Source organism: Salmo salar, chromosome 01, assembly GCF_965601325.2.
Source record: "Salmo salar chromosome 01, fSalSal1, whole genome shotgun sequence".
Lineage (NCBI taxonomy): Eukaryota > Metazoa > Chordata > Actinopteri > Salmoniformes > Salmonidae > Salmo > Salmo salar.
Genome location: NC_138291.1, coordinates 118,672,927 through 118,696,565, shown reverse-complemented (window position 1 = coordinate 118,696,565; position 23,639 = coordinate 118,672,927). Strand labels below are relative to the sequence as shown.

Sequence of the window (23,639 nt, the reverse complement as noted above, 5' to 3'; positions counted from 1 at the left end):
GCCTCTACCTACAGTATATCTCTTAACAATGACCAGCCTGACAGCTTGACTGTTCACTGCCAGCTCTACAGGCCTCGACCTACAGTAAATCTCTTAACAATGACCAGCCTGACTGTTCACTGCCAGCTCTACAGGCCTCGACCTACAGTAAATCTCTTAACAATGACCAGCCTGACTGTTCGCTGCCAGCTCTACAGGCCTAGACCTACAGTATATCTCTTAACAATGACCAGCCTGACTGTTCACTGCCAGCTCTACAGGCCTCAACCTACAGTATAACTCTTAACAATGACCAGCCTGACTGTTCACTGCCAGCTCTACAGGCCTAGACCTACATTATAACTCTTAACAATGACCAGCCTGACTGTTCACTGCCACCTCTACAGGCCTCGACCTACAGTATATCTCTTAACAATGACCAGCCTGACAGCTTGACTGTTCTCTACAGGCCTAGACCTACAGTATAACTCTTAACAATGACCAGCCTGACTGTTCACTGCCAGCTCTACAGGCCTCTACCTACAGTATATCTCTTAACAATGACCAGCCTGACAGTTTGACTGTTCGCTGCCAGCTCTACAGGCCTAGACCTACAGTATATCTCATAACAATGACCAGCCTGACTGTTCACTGCCAGCTCTACAGGCTAGACCTACAGTATATCTCTGAACAATGACCAGCCTGACAGCTTGACTGTTCACTGCCAGCTCTACAGGCCTCGACCTACAGTAAATCTCTTAACAATGACCAGCCTGACTGTTCACTGCCAGCTCTACAGGCCTCGACCTACAGTAAATCTCTTAACAATGACCAGCCTGACAGCTTGACTGTTCACTGCCAGCTCTACAGGCCTAGACCTACAGTATATCTCTTAACAATGACCAGCCTGACTGTTCACTGCCAGCTCTACAGGCCTCGACCTACAGTAAATCTCTTAACAATGACCAGCCTGACTGTTCGCTGCCAGCTCTACAGGCCTAGACCTACAGTATATTTCTTAACAATGACCAGCCTGACTGTTCACTGCCAGCTCTACAGGCCTCGACCTACAATAAATCTCTTAACAATGACCAGCCTGACAGCTTGACTGTTCATTGCCAGCTCTACAGGCCTCGACCTACAGTAAATCTCTTAACAATGACCAGCCTGACTTTTCACTGCCAGCTCTACAGGCCTCAACCTACAGTATATCTCATAACAATGACCAGCCTGACATCCTGACTGTTCACTGCCAGCTCTACAGGCCTCGACCTACAGTAAATCTCTTAACAATGACCAGCCTGACTGTTCACTGCCAGCTCTACAGGCCTAGACCTACAGTATAACTCTTAACAATGACCAGCCTGACTGTTCACTGCCAGCTCTACAGGCCTCGACCTACAGTATATCTCTTAACAATGACCAGCCTGACAGCTTGACTGTTCTCTACAGGCCTTGACCTACAGTAAATCTCTTAACAATGACCAGCTTGACTGTTCACTGCCAGCTCTACAGGCCTCGACCTACAGTAAATCTCTTAACAATGACCAGCCTGACTGTTCGCTGCCAGCTCTACAGGCCTCGACCTACAGTAAATCTCTTAACAATGACCAGCCTGACTGTTCACTGCCAGCTCTACAGGCCTCGACCTACAGTATATCTCATAACAATGACCAGCCTGACAGCTTGACTGTTCACTGCCAGCTCTACAGGCCTCGACCTACAGTAAATCTCTTAACAATGACCAGCCTGACTGTTCACTGCCAGCTCTACAGGCCTCGACCTACAGTAAATCTCTTAACAATGACCAGCCTGACAGCTTGATTGTTCACTGCCAGCTCTACAGGCCTAGACCTACAGTATATCTCTTAACAATGACCAGCCTGACTGTTCACTGCCAGCTCTACAGGCCTCGACCTACAGTAAATCTCTTAACAATGTCCAGCCTGACTGTTCGCTGCCAGCTCTACAGGCCTCGACCTACAATAAATCTCTTAACAATGACCAGCCTGACAGCTTGACTGTTCACTGCCTGCTATTCAGGCCTCGACCAACAGTAAATCTCTTAACAATGACCAGCCTGACTTTTCACTGCCAGCTCTACAGGCCTCAACCTACAGTATATCTCATAACAATGACCAGCCTGACAGCCTGACTGTTCACTGCCAGCTCTACAGGCCTCGACCAAAAGTAAATCTCTTAACAATGACCAGCCTGACTGTTCACTGCCAGCTCTACAGGCCTAGACCTACAGTACAAGTCTTAACAATGACCAGCCTGACTGTTCACTGCCAGCTCTACAGGCCACGACGTACAGTAAATCTCTTAACAATGACCAGCCTGACTGTTCACTGCCAGCTCTACAGGCCTCGACCTACAGTATAACTCTTAACAATGACCAGCCTGACTGTTCACTGCCAGCTCTACAGGCCTCTACCTACAGTATATCTCTTAACAATGACCAGCCTGACAGCTTGACTGTTCACTGCCAGCTCTACAGGCCTCGACCTACAGTAAATCTCTTAACAATGACCAACCTGACTGTTCGCTGCCAGCTCTACAGGCCTAGACCTACAGTATATCTCATAACAATGACCAGCCTGACTGTTCACTGCCAGCTCTACAGGCCTAGACCTACAGTATATCTCATAACAATGACCAGCCTGACAGCCTGACTGTTCACTGCCAGCTCTACAGGCCTCGACCTACAGTATATCTCTTAACAATGACCAGCCTGACAGCTTGACTGTTCTCTACAGGCCTCGACCTACAGTAAATCTCTTAACAATGACCAGCTTGACTGTTCACTGCCAGCTCTACAGGCCTCGACCTACAGTATAACTCTTAACAATGACCAGCCTGACAGCTTGACTGTTCACTGCCAGCTCTACAGGCCTCGACCTACAGTAAATCTCTTAACAATGACCAGCCAGACTGTTCACTGCCAGCTCTACAGGCCTCGACCTACAGTAAATCTCTTAACAATGACCAGCTTGACTGTTCACTGCCAGCTCTACAGACCTAGACCTACAGTATATCTCTTAACAATGACCAGCCTGACTGTTCGCTGCCAGCTCTACAGGCCTAGACCTACAGTATATCTCTTAACAATGACCAGCCTGACAGCTTGACTGTTCACTGCCAGCTCTACAGGCCTCAACCTACAGTATAACTCTTAACAATGACCAGCCTGACTGTTCACTGCCAGCTCTACAGGCCTCGACCTTCAGTATATCTCTTAACAATGACCAGCCTGACAGCTTGACTGTTCACTGCTAGCTCTACAGGCCTAGACCTACAGTTTATCTCTTAACAATGACCAGCCTGACTGTTCACTGCCAGCTCTACAGGCCTCGACTAACAGTATATCTCTTAACAATGACCAGCCTGACTGTTCACGGCCAGCTCTACAGGCCTAGACCTACAGTAAATCTCTTAACAATGACCAGCCTGACAGCCTTGACTCTTCACTGCCAGCTCCTTTCTGTGGATGACAAGAGTAGGGAGAGATGACAGTCGGGATCTGACAGTAGAACAGTGTTTGTGGTAGTGAGGGGGGGAGGAACACCCTAGCCTTGAGGGGGGGAGGGATTCAAACAATGTCTGTACACAATTTGTATTTATCTTGACAGTCTCACAGTGGTAGGTACACAGTGTGTTGTGTTCAGTGAAGTCAGTGGACTGAATTTCCCCCCCAACACATAACACTACGACGTCATTCCTCCCTTCTTCTGCACCCTCACAGACTATGTATAGATCCATAAATTGTTTTAAAAACGTGTATACCGTAGTACGATTTGTTGTTTTGTGTAGCCTACTCCTGGCTGCACAATCAATTTCTCTGCAGAGACAAATAAAGTTTAAATTTAATATAACTTGTTCCGGGTCATCCCCAGTAATGAGTTCTTCCCTCCCTTTCCCTGTCTCTCTGGCTACCTTTAGACTGGCAGCCCAATTCTGATCTTCTTTTGACCAATCACATAAGCTAAATCAGAATTGGTCTGCCTGTCTAAATGTAGCCTAGGTGTCTACTTATGATTTAAAATGTAGCCTAAAAGGGAAAAAATGTCTGTGCTGCAGGTGTGGTGGAGGGGAACATGGCTGCTGTCGAGGCCTACAAGTCGTCAGGTGGTGACATCGCCCGTCAGATGACTTCAGACGAGGTCCGTCTCCTGAACCGTGCCACTGCCTTCAACGATGGCTTTACGCTAGTTCACCTGGCCATCCGCTTCCAGAGACAAGACATGTTGGCTATCCTTCTCACTGAGGTAAAGTTAAAAAAAAATTTTTTTTAAATAGAGTCAAGGTGAATGTCCAGATTCGGATAATTTTTTTCCCTCACGTGGACCGACTAGCTATTTAGAACAGTAGCCATTATCCTAATGGCTCAAACGTAAAGTGATTGCAAGTCAGGGAGACAAAGAATCTAGATAGGGGGGAAAAAAATGGCATCTTACTCATGGTCAGACTTATCACAACTGTAATTCACATATAAGCAAGCAACTGTACTCATTCGTTTTCCAAATCAGACATCTTGAAAATCCAACATAAGTTTCCGGAAACGGGTCACATTTAAACATTTTTTCAAGTAGGACATTTTTTTACTAATCCAAGTACTCTTATCATTTTTTTTTAAAGCAATGAGGCTGATGCAACATATCAGATCGTTTAGCTTAAAATGTTGATCCAGTTTTATTTATTCATATTATAAGCTCAACAATACGCACATGGCTGTATGCGCAAATCTTCCAAATTGCAATTAGCGGGGAAACATTGTTCTCAAAAGCACACCACATGTGTGAGCGGTTTCATGTGACAGAGATTAAAATATCTGTTAGAAATTAAGAAAGGGGAGATCTAAAGATGCTAGCATGGGTACAACTAGCATAGAATATGAGAAAATGTTTGGTTTGTATTTATTATGGATCCCCATTAGTTCCTGCCAAGGCAACAGCTACTCTTCCTGGGGTTTATTATGGATCCCCATTAGTTCCTGCCAAGGCAACAGCTACTCTTCCTGGGGTTTATTGTGGATCCCCATTAGTTCCTGCCAAAGCAACAGCTACTCTTCCTGGGGTTTATTATGGATCCCCATTAGTTTCTGCCAAGGCAGCAGCTACTCTTCCTGGGGTTTATTGTGGATCCCCATTAGTTCCTGCCAAAGCAGTAGCTACTCTTCCTGAGGTGTAGCAAAATTAAGGCAGTTATACAATTTTAAAAACATTACAATACATTCACAACATATTTCAAAATGCATTAAGTGTGTGCCCTCAAGTCCCTACTCTACAACACAAAACCCATGTGTACGTGTGTATATAGTGGGGGTGTTCTTTAATAGAAGCCTCTCAACATAATCCAGGTAGAATCAGGAATTCCCCAGGGCAGCTGTCTAGGCCCCTTACCTTTTTCAATCTTTACTAATGACATGCCACTGGCCTTGAGTAAAGCCAGTGTGTCTATGTTTGCAGATGACTGCTTGGAGTCACCCTGCATTGTAAATTGTCATGGTCAGAACATGTTGATGCAACGGTAACTAAGATGGGGAGAAGTCTGTCCGCAGTAAAGCGCTGTTCTGCCTTTTTAACAACACTATCAACAAGGCACGTTCTACATATCTCCTGTAGCAAGTCTGTTACTGTCATCCATCCTCCCAGTTACATATATCCTGTAGCAAGTCTGTTACTGTCATCCATCCTCTCAGTTACATATCTCCTGTAGCAAGTCTGTTACTGTCATCCATCCTCCCAGTTACATATCTCCTGTAGCAAGTCTGTTACTGTCATCCATCCTCCCAGTTACATATCTCCTGTAGCAAGTCTGTTACTGTCAACTTGAATTCCTTTAACTGGATAAAACTGTCTAAAATCAACTAATTCTGGAGGAGGTTATTCCTGGAGCAGCAGGGTGCCAGAAAATAAAAAGGTGTCTTGTCATAACGAGTCTCTCCTCCCTCCATCCCCGTGCAGGTGTCCCAGCAGGCAGCTAAGTGTATCCCTGCCATGGTGTGTGGTGAGCTGACAGAACAGATCCGCAGGGAGATCGCTGCCTCTCTGCACCAACGTAAAGGAGACTTCAACTGTTACTTCCTCTCTGACCTGGTGACCTTCACACTGCCCGCAGGTGACCGACCTGCCCTGTCTTTACTGTACATCAAGCTGTTTGTCCTCAAGTGTTCCTCAGTGATGATGAATTGATGGTTAACAAGCTGTAGGCTAAATGTCCGAGGGAGATTTGTTCATCATGATAAAAAATTTGCAAAAGGACTGAAATGTTTGATCCAATTTCAAGTTGTTCTGTATATAAAATACATTTAGCAAGTATGTTTAAGTGTGTGAATAAACAATGTAGGTTATCCTCGTAGTACATTAGCTAGCCTTAGTGAGGGAGAGACTGCATCCAGTCTTGTAGTACAGTAGCTAGCCTTAGTGAGAGAGAGACTGCATCCAGTATTGTAGTACAGTAGCTAGTCTTAGTGAGGGAGAGAGAGACTGCATCCAGTCTTGTAGTACAGTAGCTAGCCTTAGTGAGGGAGAGAGAGACTGCATCCAGTCTTGAAGTACAGTAGCTAGCCTTAGTGAGGAAGAGACTGCATCCAGTCTTGTAGTACAGTAGCTAGTCTTAGTGAGGGAGAGACTGCATCTAGTCTTGGTGAGGGAGAGAGAGAGATTGCAGCCAGTCTTTTCCTGCCTGCATAATATCGTCATTGAGATTTCAGAGATGTGCACTTAACTGTACACACACACACACACACACACACACACACACACACACACACACACACACACACACACACACACACACACACACACACACACACACACACACATACTGTAGAGTTCCCGGGTTGTATTCTGTTTCAGAGCAGGCTAGTATTTCTGTGCAGGCAGAGCTTGGCTTCAGGCCATTACAGTAAGAGGGTTTTCTCTCTCTCTTTCAAGTCCAGTGTATTCACTATTGAGCCAGAGAATGGCCACCAGTGTTCTCTTCTGTGTATGCAGTTAGCCATGCAGCTACTGTGCCTTCAGAAAGTATTCATACCACTTGATTTATTCCACATTTTGTTGTTACAGCCTGAATTCAGAATGGATTTTTTTTCCCCTGATAATTGTAATGAGGTATATATCTGGGGAAGGGTATACAACAATTTCTAGAGTCTTGAAAGTTTCCATAATTGGGAAATGGAAAAAAATATTGAACTACCCAGACTCTGCCTAGAGCTGACTGTCTGACCAAACTGAGCTACCAGGCAAGAAGGACCTTGGTCAAGAAGGTGACCAAGAACCCAATGACCACCAATGACTACAGAGTTTCTCCACTTCACCTATCTGGGCTTTATGGGAGAGTGGCCAGACGGAAGCCACTCCTGAGAAAAAGGTACATGACAGCACGCCAAGGAGTTTGCAAATAGGCGCGTGAAAGACTAAGAGCATAAAGGCAAAAGATTCTGTGGTCTGATGAGACACATAAGAATTTTTGTTGTTGTCCTGAATGCAAAGCGCTATGTCTGGAGAAAACCAGACACAGCTCATCACCCGTCTAACACCACCGTGAAGCATGGCGGTGGCAGCATCATGCTATGGGGATGCTTTTCAGCGGCAGGGACTGGGAGACTGGTAAGGATGGAGGGAACAATGTATAGAGCCAAAAACAGGCAAAGCCTTGATGAGAACCTGCTTCAGAGTGCAAACGACCTTAAAACTGTGGAGATTTACATTTCAACAGGACAATGACTCCAAGCATACAGCCAAAGCGCAACGCTGAAATGACTAAAGAACAAGAGTGTGAAAATCCTTGAGTGGTCCAGCTAAATCCCAGACTTGAATCCCATTTGAAAATCTGTTGATAGACTTGAAGATTGCTGTTCACCGCCGCTCGCCAGCTAATTTAACAGAGCTTGAGGAAATCTGTAAGGAAGAATGGGAGAAAATCCCCGAATCCAGGATGTGCAAAGCTGATACAGACATACCCAAGACGACTCAAAGTTGAAACAGACGTACCCAAGACGACTCAAAGCTGGTACAGATTAGTATTGACTAGGGGATGTGAATACTTTTGAAAATTTGATATTTCTGTATTTCATTTTCACTAAATTAGTAAAAATGTCTAAAAACATGTTTTCATTTCGTCATTATGGGGTATTGTGTGTAGATGGGGGAGATGTTTTGTTATTTAATCCATTTTGAATTCAGTCTGTAACACAACACAATGTGTAATATGTCAAGGGTTATGAATTCTTTGTGAAGGCAGCTGTTTATGAAGAGCGTGTTACTGTTCAGTCACCATTGGCAAAATGTAGACCGTTTTATGGAGCAGCATTACAAGCATCTTTTCTCAGTGCTGTTTTGATTTGTGGGGGTGTTAGGCAGTCAATATAGGCAAATGTGAACAAGGGGCATTTTGAAATCTAGCTGATAAAAAAAAAAAAAAAAAGCTAATATATTATTAAGTCACCTAATTCCTCTCTCTCTCTCTCTCGTTGTGTGTTTCTGCAGACATCGAAGACCTGCCCACTGCAGTCCAGGAGAAGCTGTTTGATGAGGTGTTAGATCGAGATGTACAGAAAGGTAAAAAAATCTCTGCGGATTCTGGGTATTTCTCAATATCTCCCATCAACCCCGTGCCAGGGATACGTACTGCATGTTGTAGATTTACCATTAGAATCAAATATGTGTTAGGTGTGTGTGTGTATGTGTGTGTGTGTGTGTGTGATCCTTTTACGTCCGTCTCAGATGACCAGATAAAATGATGGAAGACTCTACAAGGTGTCGAAAGCATTCCACAGGGCTACTGGCCCATGTTGACGCCAATGCTTCCCACAGTTGTCATGTTGGCTGGATGTCCTTTGGGGTGGTGGACCGTTCTTGATACACACGGGGAAACTGTTGAGTGTGGGAAAAACCCTGCAGCGTTGCAGTTCTTGACACACTCAAACTGATGCGCCTAGCACCTACTACCATACCCTGTTCAAAAGGCACTTAAGTATTTTGTCTTGCTCATTCACGCTCTGAATGGCACACATACACAATCCATGCCTCAATTGTCTCCAGTCTTAAAAATCTTTCTTAAACCTGTCTCCTCCCCTTCATCTACACTGATTGAAGTGGATTTAACAAGTGACATCAATAAGGGATCATAGCTTTCACCTGGTCAGTCTGTCATTGAAAGAGCAGGTGTTCCTAATGTTTTGTACACTCAGTGTATGTTAGGTGTGAATTTTGTGGGTGATAATTCTGCGTCAGTCAGTCTTTCAGATGAGCAGGTGAAAAAGCGAAGAGTCCTCCTTTAGGAGCCCCAATCTGCTCCTCTCCTCAGCTAGTTAGTTACCTCACCTCCCTCTCCTCTCCTCAGCTAGCTAGTTACCTCACCACCCTCTCCTCAGCTAGCTAGTTACCTCACCACCCTCTCCTCAGCTAGCTAGTTACCTCACCTCCCTCTCCTCAGCTAGCTAGTTACCTCACCGCCCTCTCCTCTCCCCAGCTAGCTAGTTACTTCACCTCCCTCTCCTCTCCCCAGCTAGCTAGTTACCTCACCTCCCTCTCCTCTCCCCAGCTAGCTAGTTACCTCACCGCCCTCTCCTCTCCCCAGCTAGCTACCTCACCCTCCTCTCCTCAGCTAGCTAGTTACCTCACCTCCCTCTCCTCTCCCCAGCTAGCTAGTTACCTGTCCTCAGCTAGCTAGTTACCTCACCGCCCTCTCCCCAGCTAGCTAGTTACCTCACCTCCCTCTCCTCTCCCCAGCTAGCTAGTTACCTCACCTCCCTCTCCTCTCCCCAGCTAGCTAGTTACCTGTCCTCAGCTAGCTAGTTACCTCACCACCCTCTCCTCTCCCCAGCTAGCTAGTTACCTCACCGCCCTCTCCTCTCCCCAGCTAGCTACCTCACCCTCCTCTCCTCAGCTAGCTAGTTACCTCACCTCCCTCTCCTCTCCCCAGCTAGCTAGTTACCTGTCCTCAGCTAGCTAGTTACCTCACCGCCCTCTCCCCAGCTAGCTAGTTACCTCACCTCCCTCTCCTCTCCCCAGCTAGCTAGTTACCTCACCTCCCTCTCCTCTCCCCAGCTAGCTAGTTACCTGTCCTCAGCTAGCTAGTTACCTCACCACCCTCTCCTCTCCCCAGCTAGCTAGTTACCTCACCGCCCTCTCCTCTCCCCAGCTAGCTAGTTACCTCACCGCCCTCTCCTCAGCTAGCTAGTTACCTCACCACCCTCTCCTCTCCCCAGCTAGCTAGTTACCTCACCACCCTCTCCTCAGCTAGCTAGTTACCTCACCTCCCTCTCCTCAGCTAGCTAGTTACCTCACCACCCTCTCCTCTCCCCAGCTAGCTAGTTACCTCACCTCCCTCTCCTCTCCCCAGCTAGCTAGTTACCTCACCGCCCTCTCCTCTCCCCAGCTAGCTAGTTACCTCACCGCCCTCTCCTCTCCCCAGCTAGCTAGTTACCTCACCCTCCTCTCCCCAGCTAGCTAGTTACCTCACCTCCCTCTCCTCTCCCCAGCTAGCTAGTTACCTCACTTCCCTCTCCTCTCCCCAGCTAGCTAGTTACCTGTCCTCAGCTAGCTAGTTACCTCACCACCCTCTCCTCTCCCCAGCTAGCTAGTTACCTCACCGCCCTCTCCCCAGCTAGCTAGTTACCTCACCTCCCTCTCCTCTCCCCAGCTAGCTAGTTACCTCACCTCCCTCTCCTCTCCCCAGCTAGCTAGTTACCTGTCCTCAGCTAGCTAGTTACCTCACCACCCTCTCCTCTCCCCAGCTAGCTAGTTACCTCACCTCCCTCTCCTCTCCCCAGCTAGCTAGTTACCTCACCGCCCTCTCCTCAGCTAGCTAGTTACCTCACCACCCTCTCCTCTCCCCAGCTAGCTAGTTACCTCACCACCCTCTCCCCAGCTAGCTAGTTACCTCACCACCCTCTCCTCTCCCCGGCTAGCTAGTTACCATCAGGGTTAACTACACAGACGTTTCAGCTGTACATCCTTATTAAGTGTTCACTTGCTCAGTGATTTTCCCAGGTGTGTCTAGGTCTCGGAGGTGTCTTGTGACCTATTTCAGCTAGTAGTGTAATTGGGTTACGTGGGAGAAATAGGATGCTCCAGTTGGTTGTTGCAGGGCCAAGTGGAGACGAGAGAAGAATTAAGTCATTGAGTGGCTGTGTCCTCTCTCTCCCTCCCTCTCTAAATGGCTAACAATTTATGTGTCCTCTCTGTGTGTGTGTGTGTGTCCTTTCTCTCTCTCTGTGTGTGTGTGTGTGTGTGTTTCCTTTCTCTCTGTGTGTGTGTCCTTTCTCTCTCTCTCTGTGTGTGTGTGTGTGTGCGTGCGCGTGTGTGTGTCCTTTTTCTCTCTGTGTGTGTGTGTGTGGTCTCTACAGAGCTAGAGGAAGAGTCTCCCATCATCAACTGGTCTTTGGAGCTGGGAACCAGGCTGGACAGCAGACTGTATGCCCTGTGGAACCGTACACAGGGAGACTGCCTGTTAGACTCAGTACTGCAGGCTACCTGGGGGATATACGACAAGGACTCTGTCCTCCGCAAGACCCTCCACGACAGCCTGCATGACTGCTCTCAATGGTAAGAAACACACGGATATATGGATACACACACACACACACACACACACACACACACACACACACACACACACACACACACACACACACACACACACACACACACACACACACACACACACACACACACACACACACACACACACACACACACACACTGTCCTCTGCAAAGATTTCCAGGACAGACTGCACGACTGCTCTCCCCGTATCCACACGCTGGAATACCACACACTGGAATACGAATACCACACACTGGAATACCACACACTGGAATACCACACACTGGAATAGCACACCCAGGAATACCACAGGCCAATACAATATAACTTTATTGTTCATATGTTACAGTGACCCCCCCCCCCAATATTGCGATTCGATGTTCCAAACATATGGCTCACTATAGGTCTGCTACAGAGAGACAGAGAGATATGGCTCACTATAGGTCTGCTACAGAGAGACAGGGAGATATGGCTCACTATAGGTCTGCTACAGAGAGACAGGGAGATATGGCTCACTATAGGTCTGCTACAGAGAGACAGGGAGATATGGCTCACTATAGGTCTGCTACAGAGAGATAGGGAGATATGGCTCACTATAGGTCTGCTACAGAGAAACAGGGAGATATGGCTCACTATAGGTCTGCTACAGAGAGACAGAGACAGATATCCCGATAGGTAACTGTCAGTATTTTCCCCCATCACTAAGTAGAGCCTTGTTGCAGAGTAGGAGACTCCTGGCAGGTAGTTATATCCATAGGAGATTAGATGGCTACTGCTGTCTAGCTGGTTCTTTGGGTTGTATTTGATCCCTGGCAGGCAAAGCTAATGAGGTGTTTGTTCTGTGTTGCAGGTTCTACACACGGTGGAATGAGTGGGAGTCCTGGTAATGAGATGTTTGTTCTGTGTTGCAGGTTCTACACACGGTGGAAGGAGTGGGAGTCCTGGTAATGAGATGTTTGTTCTGTGTTGCAGGTTCTACACACGGTGGAAGGAGTAGGAGTCCTGGTAATGAGGTGTTTGTTCTGTGTTGCAGGTTCTACACACGGTGGAAGGAGTGGGAGTCCTGGTAATGAGGTGTTTGTTCTGTGTTGCAGGTTCTACACACGGTGGAAGGAGTGGGAGTCCTGGTAATGAGGTGTTTGTTCTGTGTTGCAGGTTCTACACACGGTGGAAGGAGTGGGAGTCCTGGTATTCTCAGAGCTTTGGTCTCCACTTTTCCCTCCGAGAGGAACAGTGGCAGGAGGACTGGGCCTTCATACTCTCTCTGGCCAGCCAGGTAACACACACACACACACACACACAGAGATCAGCCTTTCTATCCCTTTTTGTGTTGCTTTTGTATTATATAATGCAATGTTATTATTTGATGTACTTTGTTTATCTGATCAGAGTTATACAATATACAGCTGTCACTATCATGACCAAATCATGTGAAAGTTCCTCAAATTGATTGAAATGCTAATTGCAGGGTAGCCTATTGGTTAGAGACAGGTAGCCTAGTGGTTAGAGCGTTGGACTAGTAACCGAAAGGTTGCAAGTTCAAATCCTCGAGCTGACAAGCTATTAATCTGTTGTTCTGCCCCTGAACAAGGCAGTTAACCCACTGTTCCCCGGGAAGCCGTCATTATAAATAAGAATTTGTTCTTAACTGACTTACCTAGTTAAATAAAAGTAAAATAAAAAAAATGACTTGAATGGGATTTGTGCCACCAATGCTAAAACATTAGCATGTGGAAAAAGTGCCAGGGAAACTAAACCAGAGCACGGATTGCTGTCATACCTTGTCCATAGACTGCTGACAGGATAAGGAAACCAATGTCATTTGGGTAGACTATCCCTTTAAGCCTTCCATTGTGAGGAGACTAAAGTATTGTAGTACATTGAATATCTCCTAATCACCAATCTCATGCCTGTCTGCCTGCCTGCCTGTCTACCTGCCTGTTTTCCTGTCTACTTTCCTGTCTACCTGCCTGTTTTCCTGTCTGTCTGCCTGTCTGTCTGTTTTCCTGTCGGCCTGTTTTCCTGTCTGCCTGTTTTCCTGTCTGTCTGTTTTCCTGTTTTCCTGTCTGTCTGTCTGTCTGTCTGTCTGTCTGTCTGTCTGTCTGTCTGTCTGTCTGTCTGTCTGTCTGTCTGTCTTTCCTGTCTGCCTGTCTGTCTGTTTTCCTGTCTGCCTGTTTTCCTGTCTGTCTTCCTGTCTGTCTGCCTGTTTTCCTGTCTGCCTGTCTGTCTGTTTGCCTGTTTTCCTGTCTGTCTGTCTGTCTGTCTGTCTGTTTTCCTGTCTGTCTGCCTGTTTTCCTGTCTGTCTGCTTGTCTGTCTGTTTTCCTGTCTGTCTTCCTGTCTGTTTTCCCCACAGCCTGGTGCCAGCCTGGAACAGACTCACATCTTTGTTCTAGCACACATTCTTCGTCGACCAATCATCGTGTACGGAGTGAAGTATTACAAGAGTTTCCGTGGAGAAACGTTAGGCTACACTCGTTTCCAAGGTGAGTGGAGCGGAGAAACGTTAGGCTACACTCGTTTCCAAGGTGAGTGGAGAAACGTTAGGCTACACTCGTTTCCAAGGTGAGTGGAGCGGAGAAACGTTAGGCTACACTCGTTTCCAAGGTGAGTGGAGAAACGTTAGGCTACACTCGTTTCCAAGGTGAGTGGAGCGGAGAAACGTTAGGCTACACTCGTTTCCAAGGTGAGTGGAGAAACGTTAGGCTACACTCGTTTCCAAGGTGAGTGGAGCGGAGAAACGTTAGGCTACACTCGTTTCCAAGGTGAGTGGAGCGGTAGAATCATTATCTTGGGAGTCTATTGTGATAATACACAGGTTTAACGTAGCGCTTTACAAGGACCCAGACACTTCAGTCTTCCAAGCGTAATGGGCAGCTACGTAACGGTTATAGCTATAACTCACATCTATATAAGTAGACCAGTCAGTCTGACCCCAGACCTGTAGAGAGAGAGAGAGAGACACACACACTTCATGTCATTATAGAATGGGTGGCAGGATTTTAACAACCTGGACCCTGCATGAAAACAATCAGCTGAAATAGTGTGTTGTTATTAGACCAGAGGAAGCTGTAGATAGAGACTGTGTGTGTGTGTGTGTGTGTGTGTGTGTGTGTGTGTGTGTGTGGTGTGTGTGTGTGTGTGTGTGTGTGTGTGTGTACCTAAGCTGAGCCTACATATGAAACCTTATAGGAACAACATATTATCTCATAGCAGAGTTGTATGTGCGTTGTGGGCGCGATGGGCCCAGGAGTGGGGTTGCCATGGTCGCTGGGTAACATCAAAACTACACAGATCTCCAAATCCTTTCCTTTCATGTTTAGTACTATGTACATGTCGGTAGGAGAGAAAGGCACAAAGTCTGGGTGGCCATTTGATTAACTGTTCAACAGTCTAATGGCTTTGGGGTAGAAGCTGTTCAGGAGCCTCTTGGACCTAGACTCGACGACTCGGTACTGCTTGCCGTGCGGTAACAGAGGGAACAGACTGTGACTTGGGTGGCTGGAGTCTTTGACAATTTTTAGAGCCTTTCTCTTGACACCGCCTGGTATAGAGGTCCTGGATGACTGGGACCTCTGTACCAGTGATGTACTGGGACGTACACGACTGACCTGTCTCTCTACCTGTACAGGTGTGTACCTGCCCCTGTTGTGGGAGCAGAGCTTCTGTTGGAAGAGTCCCATCGCCCTGGGTTACACGCGTGGACACTTCTCTGCCCTGGTCGCCATGGAGAACGACGGCTACGACAATCGCGGCGCGGGCGCCAACCTCAACACTGACGATGACGTCACAGTAACCTTCCTGCCGCTGGTAGACAGCGAGAGAAAACTGCTGCACGTACATTTTCTGTCTGTACATGAGGTAAACATTAACTCTTAGCCTACAATTTCCGCGCGCCCCCAGCGTAAATCTAATTACATAATATTAAAATACATCTGTTTAAACTAGAGAGATGTTTTTTTTTTGGGGGGGGGGGGGCGTCTCAACCCGTCGATATCGCCCTTCCACATCTACAGTGAAAAAGTGGGAGAGCTAGAACTGTGTTTGTCAGACCAGGAGACATCCCGAAAATCGGTCTTCTCACAACAAAAAAATCGGTCTGGAGCGTCCGACCGGTTTGGCCTAGATAAGTATCATGACCACTCTATTGAATGATGAGACTCACCAACACGATGGCGTTCCCCGTTGGTCTGGGACGCCCACAAGACTCGTCTGAAGTCGGTACAGCCTCTTCTGCAACCTTCAGTCTGTAGTGTCCGACTGGTTTGGGCTACACACTAATATAACCCCCTCTGTGGACAGCTGAGACTCTCATCAACACGATGGTGAACTAACTATGTAATGGAATGATGCAAACTAACATTAAAGTGACAGTTATTAATGTATGTGGGTATAACTGACAGTAAAGTGACACTTATAAATAACTGACAGTAAAGTGACAGTTATAAATGTATTTTATTTTTTATTGTACCTTTATTTAACTAGACAAGTCGGTTATTAATGTATGTGGGTATAACTGACAGTAAAGGGACAGTTATTAATGTATGTGGGTATAACTGACAGTAAAGGGACAGTTATTAATGTATGTGGGTATAATTGACAGTAAAGTGACAGTTATTAATGTATGTGGGTATAACTGACAGTAAAGGGACAGTTATTAATGTATGTGGTTATAACTGACAGTAAAGGGACAGTTATTAATGTATGTGGGTATAACTGACAGTAAAGGGACAGTTATTAATGTATGTGGGTATAACTGACAGTTATTAATGTATGTGGGTATAACTGACAGTAAAGTGACAGTTATTAATGTATGTGGGTATAACTGACAGTAAAGGGACAGTTATTAATGTATGTGGGTATAACTGACGGTGGCTACCGATAGTGGCTAATATTTAACACAATATAAATTATTTTAAAAATAAAGTGAAAAGTTCGGATGTATAATGAGAACATTCTAGAAATCACAAATCGACTCGGTAGGTTTGGCGCTGTACTGTCATTTGCTCATGGCTACAGAAGCCTATAGCCGGGCTCTCCACATTTAATTCCTGCCAGGTTATAAAGGCCAGCATTTCATAAACGTCACTGTGGAAAAGCTATGATCCCTTATTGATGTCACTTGTTAAATCCACTTCAATCAGTGTTGATGAAGGAGAGGAGACAGGTTAAAGAAGGATTTTTAAGACTGGAGACAATTGAGACATGGATTGTGTATGTGTGCCATTCAGAGGGTGAACGGGCAAGACAAAAGATTTGTAAGGGCCTTTGAACGGGGTATGGTAGTAGATGCCAGGTACACCGGTTTGAGTCAAGAACTGCAACGCTGCTGGGTTTTTCACGCTCAACAGTTTCCCCGTGTGTATCAAGAATGGTTCACCACCCAAAGGACATCCAGCCAACTGGACACAACTGTGGGAAGCACTGGAGACAACATGGGCCAGCGTCCCTGTGGAACGCTTTCAACACCTTGTAGAGTCCATGACCTGATGAACTGAGGCTGTTCTGAGGGGAAAAGGGGGAGCAACTCAATATTAGTGTTCTTAATGTTTTGTCCACTCAGTTATACCCACATACATTAATAACTGTCACTTTACTGTCAGTTATACCCACATACATTAATAACTGTCACTTTACTGTCAGTTATACCCACATACATTAATAACTGTCCCTTTACTGTCAGTTATACCCACATACATTAATAACTGTCACTTTACTGTCACTTATACCCACATACATTAATAACTGTCCCTTTACTGTCAGTTATACCCACATACATTAATAACTGTCACTTTACTGTCAGTTATACCCACATACATTAATAACTGTCAGTTATACCCACATACATTAATAACTGTCACTTTACTGTCAGTTATACCCACATACATTAATAACTGTCACTTTACTGTCAGTTATACCCACATACATTAATAACTGTCACTTTACTGTCAGTTATACCCACATACATTAATAACTGTCACTTTACTGTCAGTTATACCCACATACATTAATAACTGTCACTTTACTGTCAGTTATACCCACATACATTAATAACTGTCAGTTATACCCACATACATTAATAACTGTCACTTTACTGTCAGTTATACCCACATACATTAATAACTGTCACTTTACTGTCAGTTATACCCACATACATTAATAACTGTCACTTTACTGTCAGTTATACCCACATACATTAATAACTGTCACTTTACTGTCAGTTATACCCACATACATTATATTCTAGTTTGCTTCGTTTTTTTGTTCATTCTTTCCAATGTGTGTCACTCTCTGTCTAGATGGGTAACGAGGAGCAGCAGGAGAAGTTGTTGAGGGAGTGGTTGGACTGCTGTGTAACGGAGGGAGGCATGTTGGCCGCAATGCAGAAGTCGTCCCGTCGACGCAACCACCCTCTGGTCACACAAATGGTGGAGAACTGGCTGGATGGATACCGACAGATCTGTCCCTGCGCCTCTCTCTCCGACGGGGAGGAGGAGGATGAAGATGAGTGAAGGAGGGGAAGGACACAGTGACAGACACAGGAGAGGGTGACAGAGGAGGATATGGCGTCACTGGATGGGACTCGAGACCACTAGCATCCTTCATACAGTACCATACGCCTCCTCACCTCAAAGAGGATCGACGATCTTCTGCGCTGCCACCTGAGGCTGTATCCCAAAGCACATAGGGGTTCTGCTCAAAAAGTAGTGCGCACTATATAGGGAATAGGTTGCCATTTGGGACGCAGGCGGAGCGTTCAATGGTCTTTCACTCTGCCATCTCAGAAGCACTGAAGAGAGGAGACTTGCTCTGGTTCTGAAAGAACACTCTAGAACACATTCTAGAATCTCCTCAACAAACCATGACAACAACAATGGGTGCGTTCGTAAATTCACTCAGGAGAGCCTTGTCAGGTTGTAAATTCAGAGCGCACAACGGCAATCAAGCACCCAAGCTAACTGGCTAACGGTGGTTAGCTTGCTAGCTACTTCCAGACACATAATGAGAGAACACCTCACTCTGACTATTTTACTCTCCCTAGTAGAGCTGGTTAGGCTGTTTTACATGTTATCCAGAGTGTTGGTGACTGTAACTGTGCTGCTGGCAACAATTGAATTACGTTTCTTTTTTTCTTTTTTTTGCAGAGGTTTACTGACACCGGTCGTATTCAACGGGTGTTGCGTGTTTTATAAATGAATCAGTTATTCTGTCCCTCTCTCACACTGACGACAGTGTTCTGAAATGGGAGTAGATAGCCAGAGGGAATTTACGAACACACCCAAGGACAGCAACTACCACAAGTAGCAACCCATAGTATTTTAAATAAACAACTATAGTGTGTGAAATGTTAATCATCTTTAAAATATTTAGTTTTTCCATTTCCCCCAGTGTAATTATTTATCCATCATTGTAATAATGCATGTGTTGTATAAATGATGTACTAGGAAACAACAACAAAAAAATACCAGCATCAAAGTGGAAGACAGGAATCCTCATTGACTATCACTACTATGGACATCTACCTACGAAACCACATTACTTAACAATTTTTCTAAAGTTTTCCGCTACCTATTTTGTTATTGAGAATACTTGCCGTTTTCAATCCCCTCCACCAGAGAGAAGTAGTGCTATGTTTAGGAAGCTATAGTTATATTTAAGGAAACTTAAAGGACTGCTGCACTCATGAAATTAAACTATTCTATTTAGAGGATTATAAATGCTAACAGAATTAGCTTAAAGCTAAAGCAGAGTTATTAAGGACACTTTTCATCCCACAATGTGTGTATCTACAAGGTTAACCAGGAAGAGCATCTGTTTTTCTGGATCGTTTATCCCTTCTCCAAAATCCTTTAAAAAAGTTGGATGGTAAAACTGTGTTTAGGAGAGCAAGGGAGAGAGAGAGAGAGGGGCACAGGGAGAGCGAGAGAAAGAGAGAGAGAGAGAGGGGCACAGGGAGAGAGAGGGGCACAAGGAGAGCGAGAGAGAGAGGCACAGGGAGAGCGAGAGAGAGGGGCACAGGGAGAGAGAGAGAGAGAGAGGGGCACAGGGAGAGCGAGAGAGAGAGGGGCACAGGGAGAGCGAGAGAGAGAGGGGCACAGGGAGAGCGAGAGAGAGAGGGGCACAGGGAGAGCGAGAGAGAGAGAGGGGCACAGGGAGAGCGAGAGGGGCACAGGGAGAGCGAGAGAGGCACAGGGAAAGCGAGAGAGACACAGGGAAAGCGAGAGAGAGAGGCACAGGGAGAGAGAGAGCGGGGCATAGGGAGAGAGAGAGAGAGAGAGAGGGGCACACGGAGAGAGAGAGAGAGGGGCACAGGTAGAGAGAGAGGGGCACAGGGAGAGAGAGAGAGAGAGAGAGAGAGAGAGGGGCACAGGGAGAGAGAGAGAGAGAGAGGGGCACAGGGAGAGAGAGAGAGAGAGGGGCACAGGGAGAGAGAGAGAGAGGGGGACACGGAGAGCGAGAGAGAGAGAGGCACAGGGAGAGAGAGAGGGGCACAGGGAGAGCGAGAGAGAGGGGCACAGGGAGAGAGATGCACAGGGAGAGCGAGAGAGAGAGGGGCACAGGGAGAGCGAGAGAGAGAGGGGCACAGGTAGAGAGAGAGGGGCACAGGGAGAGCGAGAGAGACACAGGGAAAGCGAGAGAGAGAGGCACAGGGAGAGAGAGAGCGGGGCATAGGGAGAGAGAGAGAGAGAGAGAGAGAGGGGCACACGGAGAGAGAGAGGGGCACAGGTAGAGAGAGAGGGGCACAGGGAGAGAGAGAGAGAGAGAGAGAGGGGCACAGGGAGAGAGAGAGAGAGAGAGAGGGGCACAGGGAGAGAGAGAGAGAGAGGGGCACAGGGAGAGAGAGAGAGAGGGGCACAGGGAGAGAGATGCACAGGGAGAGCGAGAGAGAGAGGGGCACAGGGAGAGAGAGAGGGGCACAGGGAGAGAAGTTGGATGGTAAAACTATTTATTTGTTTAGGAGAGAGAGGCAGCGAGAGGGCAGAGAGAGGGCGAGGGGGGGGTCAGAGAGAGGGCGAGGGGGGGCAGAGAGAGGAGAGTTTTATACTTTTTTCTGCTCTTGGTTTTTCTGTGTTTTTGTTTGATTATTTCCATCATTCACTCTCTGAGGAGAAAACCTGTACAAGTTGGGTGCCATTTGTTAGTGTGATGTATTAAGTCATTGATGTTCCAGCGGTGGATCGATATTATGGTGGGAGAAGAGATGGGCCTAAAATAACAAACACTCAGCTGCTTTTCTAAAACGAGTCCATTAAAGGGATAGTTCACCCAAATTACAAAATGACACAATTAATTTGCTTACTCTGTAAGCAGTCTTATGGAAAAGGTATGATGGCAATCCATGATTTGGTTTTATTTCCTGACACTGTTTTAGCATTTTTGCACAAATCCCATTCATGTCATGCTACCGATTATTAGCATTTTTGGCACAAATCCCATTCACGTCATGCTAGCGATTTATTAGCATTTTTGGCACAAATCCCATTCACGTCATGCTACTGATTTATTAGCATTTTTGGCACATATCCCATTCACGTCATGCTACCGATGTATTAGCATTTTCCGGCATCATGTCCAAATCATCTGAAAGTATCTCTAATGGATTGTGAAGCTCAACAGAGTCACTTACAGCAAAGATTTTCTATTATATTGACAAGATAATTGAGTGGGACCATTCTAGCCAATGAGAGGGCAGATATGCGTGTGAACAACAGGCACAATTCCCATATAAAGTTGTTTTTGTTGTTTTTTTCACAGTTGCCGAAATGCCACGGCATCCATTTGTAACAACCTAACATGCTGACTAGACCGGGTACGCAGATGTGCGTTGGCGCGTGAGCAGTTTGGAAATAGAGCCAAGTAGCCAAACAGACGCTCGTTGATGTGCGCGAGCAGTTTGGATGACGTGCTGCAAGTCCCGCCTCTCCCATCTCCTCATTGGTTTTTAGGAGCATATATCCATGTGGGTGATTGAAAGATGAACTGCAGTCCACACACCAGTCCAGTTGGTGGTGGTAATGCACCTTAAAGTTGGTTACCAAACCGCCATATAAAGTCCACAGAAGAAGAAGATAATGATGACTATAAACCAACTAGGTTTCCCCTTTTTATCTGTGGATTAATTGTCAGAGTAGAGAAAACACTGTGTTGTGTGACTCAAAATGGGTCGAAATTCTAGAAAGATCCAGGAAGAAAAAAGGGACCTTGTGCATTTCAGGTAAAATAACAACCCAATGTTTATATCCCAGGACAAATTAGCTAGCAACAGCAAGCTAGCTAGCCAAATGTCCATTAATGTGTTAGTTGGTTCAGAGTTTGTTTTGGTATTTCAACCTACGCGTCCAGATTTGCGCCTGGTGTGGATGTACAAAATCAACATGCGGGCGATGGCGCATGCGCATGCCCTAGTCTGCATATAAACCTCACGTAGCAAATTAGCAGTTCACTTTTTTTGTTGACAATCCAACACTTATTGAGAGATTTCGGGCGAAGTAAACCCTCTCGTTTTGCCTCTTCTGATAGATGATTGGTACATACTGTAATGCTAACATCGGTACCATGACTTTGAATGAGATCTGTGCCACAAATGCTAAAAACGTTAGCATTTGGAAACGGTGCCAGGTAAAAGAAATGGAGGAACTTATTCAAGAAAGATCCAGTGTAATATATTATAAAAAATGAAGCGAACTGGATGGAATATGGGCAAAAATGCACCAAATTATCTTTTAAATCTTCAACATAGAAATGTTACCAAAAATAATTTACCGAAACTACAGATGATGTAGTTGCCCATGATTCACCAAACGATATTTTGAAAGAGGAAGTAAAGTACTTTAAGAACATGTTTTCGTTTCAGTTTCCTCCATCTCCACTAACCGAAGCTAATTGTATGGATTTTTTTTACTATTAATAATGTGAAATTAACATCTGTTCAGAAAGACTCATGTGAAGGCCAAATTACAGAGGAGGAACTTCTTGATGCAATTAAAGCCTTTAATTCTGGAACAACTCCAGGGCTGGATGGCATACCAGTGGGGGTATACCAAACTTTTATTTGATATACTGAAGAGGACCGTTATTAGCATGTTTTAACCACTCCTATATAAATGGTAGATTATCAGACACTCGACAAGGTCTGATTTCATTATTACTGAAACAGGATCCAAGTGGTGTGTATATATATATATATATAAAGATCCAGTCCATTTAAAAAAAATTGGTGGACTCTTACACTTCAGTGTTGTGATGCAAAAATTCTAGCTAAATACTTGGCGCATAGAATTAAAAAAGTATTGTCAGATATTATTCATCCTAATCAGACAGGTTTACATACATTGGACATAATATAAGACAGGTAGTGGAAACACAAGACAAGCTAAACACCTTCTTTGCCCGCTTTGAGGATTATTCAGTACCACCGACGCGGCCCCCTACCAAGGACTGCGGCCCCCCCCCCCATCCTTCTCCGTGGCTGACGAGAGTAAAGACATTTAAACGTGTTAACTCTCGCAAGGCTGCTGGCCCAGACGGCATCCCTAGCCGCGTCCTCAGAGCATGCGCAGAGCAGCTGGCTGGTGTGTTTACGGACATATTCAATCGCTCCCTATCCCAGTCTGCTGTTCCCACATGCTTCAAGATGGCCTCCATAGCTACTGTACCAAAGAAGGCAAAGATAGTCAGTCATTTAGTTCAGTTATCGCTCCGTAGCACTCACTTCTGTCATCATGAAGTGCTTTGAGAGACTAGTCAAGGATCATATCACCTCCACCTTACCGGCCACCCTAGAAACCTCTTCAATTTGCTTACCGCCCCAACAGGTCCACAGACGATGTAAACGCCATCACACTGCACACTGCCCTAACCCATCTGGACAAGAGGAATACCGATGTAAGAATGCTGTTCATTGACTACATCTCAGCATTCAACACCATAGTACCCTCCAAGCTCATCATTAAGCTTAAGGCCCTGGGTCTCAACTAGAGGTCGACCGATTATGATTTTTCAACGCCGATACCGATTATTGAGGACCAAAAAAAGCCGATACCAATTAATCAGACGATTCTTATATATATATACTGCTCAAAAAAATAAAGGGAACACTTAAACAACA

The 23,639-nt window shown here is 45.8% G+C and overlaps 1 protein-coding gene across 1 annotated transcript in view; it reads left to right on the top strand.

Moving 5' to 3' along the window:
• Positions 1-22,371, top strand: part of LOC106613841 (ubiquitin thioesterase ZRANB1) — a 92,130-nt gene extending 69,759 nt beyond the window's left edge. The window contains exons 3-10 of the mRNA XM_082978776.1: positions 4,060-4,247; positions 5,946-6,099; positions 8,472-8,543; positions 11,336-11,534; positions 12,688-12,808; positions 13,887-14,016; positions 15,162-15,391; positions 17,830-22,371. Coding sequence (XP_082834902.1) covers positions 4,060-4,247; positions 5,946-6,099; positions 8,472-8,543; positions 11,336-11,534; positions 12,688-12,808; positions 13,887-14,016; positions 15,162-15,391; positions 17,830-18,042 — 1,307 coding nt within the window. The 3' untranslated portion in view covers positions 18,043-22,371. The remainder of the gene's footprint in view (positions 1-4,059; positions 4,248-5,945; positions 6,100-8,471; positions 8,544-11,335; positions 11,535-12,687; positions 12,809-13,886; positions 14,017-15,161; positions 15,392-17,829) is intronic.
• The last annotated feature ends 1,268 nt before the right edge of the window (positions 22,372-23,639 follow it).